Source organism: Penaeus chinensis, chromosome 41 (assembly GCF_019202785.1).
Source record: "Penaeus chinensis breed Huanghai No. 1 chromosome 41, ASM1920278v2, whole genome shotgun sequence".
Classification (NCBI taxonomy): Eukaryota; Metazoa; Arthropoda; class Malacostraca; order Decapoda; family Penaeidae; genus Penaeus; species Penaeus chinensis.
Window position 1 is genome coordinate 15,131,572 of NC_061859.1, and position 7,500 is coordinate 15,139,071.

Consider the following 7,500-nt stretch of genomic DNA (forward strand, 5'->3'; position numbering starts at 1 on the left):
CTGTGTATAAGCGGCGTCCACGTGCAGAGCCGACCACATGTGCTTTTTTATTTATATATATGTAGTTTTGTTTTTTTATTATCATTATTGCTTATCAATCAAATGGGGCGTATTTTTATTTCCCTTCTTCCCTATTTATTTACGGATACCTTTGATTGTTTTATATGTATAGTATAGTACTGCATATATATATATATATATATATATATATATATATATATATATATATGTACATATACATATACATATACTTATACATATATATACATATATATGTATATACACATAATTACATACACACATATATACAATAATCACAATTTCTCTTTCTTCTCCTTTTACCTCTCTCCCTCTCCCTCATGCACTCCTTCCCTCTCTCTCTTTCTCTATTTCTCCCTATCCATCTCCATATCTAACTTTCTCTTTCCCTCGCACACCCACACATACGCCCACACACGCCCCCCGCCCCCAACCCTCCCCCGAAACGCCCTGGCCTCATCCCGGGAGGTTCTGTCGCTTTATGGGGCAATATGGGCCAGCATGAATCACGCCCCAACAATTTTTTATGATCTATAACGATTCAAGTTATTGCCCGTCGGACACTTTTTTCTCTCGCGAATATGCCTCTTAACACTCGGTAGGGGGTTGGGGGAGGCGGGGTTAAGGTGGAGGGGTTGGGGAGGGAGAGGAGGGTGGGAGGGAGGGTTTAAGGAAGGAAAGGAGGGAGGTGGAAGGGGGTGGGGAGGAAGAGGAGATAGGGGAGGGAGGGGGAGGAGGGGAAGGAAGGAGAGATGCAGCCGCGTCTTATTCTCCAATACGCTGGAAACAATGGTTGGGGAAACTTTGTGAAATTTACGCGATTTGTTTGGACGTTTTAGTGAATTATTAATGGCGTATGAATTACGTATGATTTAATAATTCGCGCGTAGGCTTGAGTGTGTATGCGTGCGTCCTTAGGTGTGTATTTTTACATGTACGCATTGTATTTGTGTATATGCGAGTGTGCGTTTATTACACAATATTTACGACATAATATCCGATCATTATGAAGACTTAGACATTAAAAAGAACAGTAAGATATATATCTGGATGTTTTTAATGCATCTCTGCTCGTGATATAATGAGATTTAGTGTTCAATTACAATAAATAACCTGGACAGAGATGCACCTTCCATTTGATAAGACATTAATAAATATGACATAATCCTATGAATATTTTCAAAATACCGGAGAGATTAATACCATAATGTTCTATCTTCTTACTGATATAATACCAATTTAAGGTTAAATATTGACAAAAACCTGCTTGTTTACGATCAAATTACGCGGAAAAATATGATCAAAGTCCCACCTATGGAATCTGCAATACCAATCTAATTAATTGATAATTAAAACGAAAATTAATAAGGATATCATAAATTCCGCCTCAAGGTATTACGATATTTTCTCGTTATTACAGAGTTAATCTCATATTAATTAAATCATAAAGCACGAAAAAGGAAATGCAAGCAAAACAGCCTCGGAGGAACTAGTTCTGCCTCCGTTGGGCCCCGAGACGCCAGGCAGTGGTTGGTTACGTGGCTGATTGCTTGCTTGCTTGCTTGCTTGCTTGCTGGCTGGATGGCTGGATGGCCTTCCAGGGGTGCGGGCTGGGCGATTGGACTTCGAGTACTCTATATATGTGTGTGTATATATATGTATATATATTGTGTGTGTGCGTTTATATATATATATATATATATGTGTGTGTGTGTGTGTGTGTGTGTGTGTGTGTGTGTGTGTGTGTGTGTGCGTGCGTGTGTGTGTGTGTGTGTGTGTGTGTGTGTGTGTGTGTGTGTGTGTGTGTGTGTACATATATATAAGCAATATATATATATACATATATATATATATATATATGTATATATATATTTATATATGTATGTATATATGTATGCATGTATGCAAGTATGCATACTTACATATATGTATGTATGCAGGTATAAGTGCATATATATGTATATGTGTATTTGAATGTTTCTACGTATGTATTACATATGAAAGCCCACAAACTGACACAAAAGTAAATAAATAACCCAGACAAACAGCAAAGTTGACTCAGGTGCTTCAGCAATTGACTTTATGACCTGCGTGAACTTGCCGACCGCTTAACTGTTAACACACGGAGAGTTTCATGGCAGTTTTGGGTTCCCTCACAACGCCTAATATTTTTTTTTTTTTTTTTTTTACTCCTTTATATGTCAGTATCTTTATCTATCTGTCTAATGATCTAAATCCGTATTTTGTAGCTATCTAACTTTGTATGCATATATACACACATGCATAAATACATACACACACACACACATACACATATATATGTATGTATGTATGTATGTATGTATGTATGTATGTATGTATGTATGTATGTATGTATGTATGTATGTATGTATGTATGTATGTATGTATGCATATGTATGTATGTATGTATACATATATTTACGCACAGTATATGTGGAAACAGTATTCTTAATATCATCATCCTCATAAATGTTTGCAAATACGATGATTTTTGCAATTAGTGTAATACCAACGTAGTCATAATCATTTTAAAAGTAATTATGATAATTTCAAATCAATACTGTGGTCATTCCCATAATTGCAATTTGCCAAAGAAATGTTTTCACAGCCACGCCATAAATGAATTCCACAAATGTACCGTTTAAATCAAGCATTTTCCCGGAGTCAGTGGAGTGGCCACAAAACAGCTTTCTAATTGATAGCCCAGCTTTCTACTCCATAAACAGCTCCTCAACTCTTCATAGTTTAAAGTGACCTATTTTCAGGCTATGCAGATTTTATGGCCCGATGGTGTGTGCTGTTGCGTAGGACTCCCGAGCTACTGGTTTGGGAAAGTAAATTGATGCTTGTTAAAAATGGATAAAGAAAGGAATAGAGAGATAAGTTGAGGAAATTATAGATAAGAGATGAATAAATGATGAATAAGAAATAAATTAATTATAAATTGATAGATAAATAGATAATTCGATAAAGGTCAGTTGTTAGAACTACAGAAGGAGAGACGAATATACTCATAAATAAATAGAATAAACCAATTGAATATTGATTTTTTTTTCCACCTTTCTTTTCTCTCTTTTTTTTTACAATTAATAAATGATCATCATAAAATGGTTATCACAGCTAAATGCAACAGGATGCGGTCGAAGCAACGCCATGCAACATATGTTTACGAGATGTCATTCTCTTGAACTCCTCATAACCCTTATAAACGAACATGACAACATACTTCATTAGACAGAGAGCCGCCATTATGCTAGTTGTGTGTCTTGTTTAATCAACTTTTACTCATCACATGGTGTTCTAGTTGAGCGGTGTTACTATAAATAGCCACTGGAGAAGTCCACAATGCGGTCAGATTAATGATACAAATGCGTAAGCCTTTCAGTAATAAATGGTTCTTTAATTCTATTTTACTTCGAGAATTTCAGAATCAACGATGGAAAAAATGGAAAATTATCAACCTTTCCTTTAGGTCGCTTTTTCGGTAAAACTTAATCGTAATAAAGTTTATGTTGTGAGGCTCATAATCGAAATCGACAGTCCCTCTTTTTTACATCACAAGTAACATATCTATCAAACCAGTGGGAGGAGATTTATAGATCTGGTGAAATTCCTAACAAGTGGGAAACTGTCCACATACAAGTGGTTCAACGTGATTATGCAGGTGGTAGAATATGCGAGGGAAATGTCGAGTGTTGTGAAATTATGAAATACGGCAGTTCGACGGGTGGACTATAATAGTCTGCAAGTGTCAGGGCAGAAAATGTATTATCGAGATTTGGTTTTACAGCCTTTCATTGTATTCGTTGTTGTATTACACAGTGATACAGGATAACAGAAGGGGATTTTAGAAAAACGGATAGAGAGAGAGGGAAAAAGGGGGAGAGACAGAGAGAGAAAGAGGGAGAGGGAGGGGGAGAGGGAGAAGGAGTAGGAGAGGGATAGGGGGAGGGATAGGGAGAGGGAGAGGGAGAGGAAGAGAGAGAGAGAGAGAAAGAGTGAGAGAGAGAGAGAGAGAGAGAGAGAGAGAGAGAGAGAGAGAGAGAGAGAGAAACAGACAGACAGACACAAACAAACAGACAGATAGAAAGACAAATTCACCACATTCTACTCGCGCTATTGAACCACCTCCCCCCCCCCCCCCCTCCCACCACCACCACCACCACCATCACCTCGAAACACACACAAACACAAGCGATACACATAAAACCCGCGTTCACTTCGACGTCAGACCTAACTTCTTTCGTCAGCTCATCTCCCGGCTTCAAGAACAGGATAAGATGACTCGGCGCTTCTCATTAAATGTTGTGTTCCGTGGCTTCGGGGAACGTCGGATAATTCTTTACGGCATAATCATTGGTGTAGGAGGCTCCCAGGCATGCAGACGCGTACATGGACGCACTTGGGCAAACACACACACAGGGCCACGTATGCACACACATTAGCGCGTATGTATGGATTGCTTGCAGACACACACACAAACGTTCACTCACGTACAGACACGTATGCACATGGGTGACTTGGATATTCGCAAATTGAATTCACAGCCATAAACAACGTCAGCAAATACAGCTGTTTCTGATGTACATTAAATTGAAACTTTGCGTTCTATCGATTGTGTAAACCTCTATAGTATATCTGAAATGACATACTACGAATATTTTCGTTAGCGTTGCGAGAAAGAAAAAAAGAAGCAAATGCCTTAGTCAGAGTCATTTATTCGAGACGTTGCTGCTGTGGATCTTAATCTGGATATTTGATGTGCTCTTGGATTGAGATTATTCTTAAGCAATGAGCGGATGAGAACTGATAAATAAGTAATCTTGCTTGCTAACTTTAACAGGTGGTTGAACCTTTCTTACTCTCTCTCTCTCTCTCTCTCTCTCTCTCTCTCTCTCTCTCTCTCTCTCTCTCTCTCTCTCTCTCTCTCTCTCTCTCTCTCTCTCTCTCTCTCTCTCTCTCCTCTCTCTCTCTCTCTCTTATTATAACAATAGTAACAATAATAACCATAACAACAAGAACAGTAATAACGAAATACAACCGTAGAAAAAGTCCCTATCGTCTACACAGCTCTCAAGAACCCTTCCTTCCACTACGTAGTACGACTCAACCATGAATATTGAACCCCAGCTCCCGGATCACACTTCTATAAATAACGCTATATAATTGTGGTGATTGGTGGTTACTCGGGTTTCATCAATCACGTTTTCACTTCTGTCTAGAGAACAATTTTCAGAATTCTGTACTCTGTGGTGGTTTTTGTACTCTGTTAACATTTGTACAGGATGGAGGGGTAGAGAGAGGAGGGAGGGAGGGAGGGAGGGAGAGAGAGAGAGAGAGAGAGAGAGAGAGAGAGAGAGAGAGAGAGAGAGAGAGAGAGAGAGAGAGAGAGAGAGTGAGAGAGAGAGAGAGAGAGAGAGAGAGAGAGAGAGAGAGAGAGAGAGAGAGAGAGAGAGAGAGAGAGATAAAGAGAGAGAATGAGAGAGTGAGAGAGTGAGAGAGAGAGAGAGAGAGAGAGAGAGAGAGAGAGAGAGAGAGAGAGAGAGAGAGAGAGAGAGAGAGAGAGAGAGAGAGAGAGAGAGGCAGAGAGAGAGAAAGGCGTGGAGAAGAGAGAAGAGAAATATGCAAATGCAGACAGGAGATGAGAAATGAAGAGAGAGAGGGAGAGAGTAAAGAGAGGTCATCGGAGCTATAAAACAAGTCAGTTGAAACCGGACATTCCCACACCCTTCCCTCCCCCACTAACTCTGGCCCTTCCTTCCCTCCCCACCCCACTACCTCCTTCTATTCCCTCCTTCCCTATTACCCCCTTCCTTCTCCCTCCCTGTCCCCCTGCCTTCTCTTCCGACCGACAAATATACAGAAGCGCCTTAAACCCGGGTCACGCAAGAGACACCAAAAGTTGCCTCACGTGGAATCTTCTACACCGCCGATGAGTCACAGACTGGTGTCGTATTTATTCCAAGAGCTCCTTCCTTCTTTTACTCTTTCAGATACCCGACCCACAGGCTCCCGACCCATCGACAGACCAACTGACAGACGCCCACGTAAGCAAAGGACACCAAACCGACCAACTGACAGAGCCCGACTAATCAGCAGACGTTCGACCGACCGACAGACGCCCGACCGACAGATGCCCGACCGACAGACGCCAGACCGGCCGCCAGACGCTCGACCGCCAGACGCCGACCGAAGGCAATGCGTGTCAGAGGCCAATACTCCGTCTCGCGCTGACCAATGACCCTCGCTGGGCAAGGGGGGAAGGGGGAGGGGGGAGACCACCTCCGCCCTCGCCTCCGCCCTCGCCTCCGCCCTCGCACACCCGACGAACACCGACTTGACCCGAATTCCCGAGTGTGTAATGGGATTCGGGTCATGCCTGAGTACATCTGTTAATATGGCGTGTTGGGCGCGGGCGTGAACTTACAGCGCTGTCATACTTATACAGCGTGTCGACTAAAAGATACTGCGTCTGCACACTTTGTGTATCCCATATGTTGTATAAATATATAAATACGTTTGCATATAAGTATACATAAGTATATATAAGTATGCGTGTATATGTATATGTATATATATATATATATATATATATACATATGAATGGCAAAACACTCTTCCGTGTTGATACTATCTTCCGTACATAAAATCACACACATAGTACTATAAAACTGTCATTAAATTAATTGCCATCAACAATTGAATTATAATAGAATTCCCACTGCGTTACATATATATATATATATATATATATATAAACTATTCTAAGAGCAACCTGAAAGGAAAAACGAGGTAAATCCAATCCGCGAGGGTCAACGCCCCCCCCCCCCCCCCCCCGGCAGAAGCAACAACAGTGAAACAGACTGAGACCCCCCCCACACCCCATCCCTCCCCCCACCCTCCGCTCCCCCATCAAAGAGAAAGAAACAATAATCATCTAAGATTAAAAAAAAAAAAAAAAAAGGGAGAGCGAGACCAGCTCCTGGGGGCGCGGGTGTGTCACTCCCCCGGGAAGCTGATTCGTGTAATTAGTTCACCTGTCTCTCGGTCAAGCAAAGGGCGTGGGCGATCTCTATCCTTCGTCGGCGGGTAAGGTAGTGATTGAAGTGGAATTCCTTCTCGAGCTCCAACGTCTGGAAGCGTGTGTAGGTCTGTCGCCCGCGTCGTCGTGGACAGCCGTTTGGACCTGCAAGATAGCAAGGGTATCAGTGGGGCGTCCTGGGGGGGAAAGGGGGGTGGGGCCAGTCGGCGGTGGCAGCACGGAAGGGCGAAGGGGGGAGGGAGGGGGGCGCCTCGCTCGGGGGCGGGGGAGGGCGGGAGGCTGTACTGTGGGTGGAAATTGTGATGTGGTGTTTGTGGGGCCTAAGAGGGTGCTTGATGTGGTCATATACAATATACATACATACACACACACACACTCACACACACTCACACACACAC

At 42.2% G+C, this 7,500-nt stretch overlaps 1 protein-coding gene across 1 annotated transcript in view; it reads right to left on the reverse strand.

Moving 5' to 3' along the window:
• Positions 1–7,500, reverse strand: part of LOC125047479 (homeobox protein abdominal-A homolog) — a 177,550-nt gene that overhangs the window by 33,396 nt on the left and 136,654 nt on the right. The window contains exon 3 of the mRNA XM_047645695.1: positions 7,098–7,246. Coding sequence (XP_047501651.1) covers positions 7,098–7,246 — 149 coding nt within the window. The remainder of the gene's footprint in view (positions 1–7,097; positions 7,247–7,500) is intronic.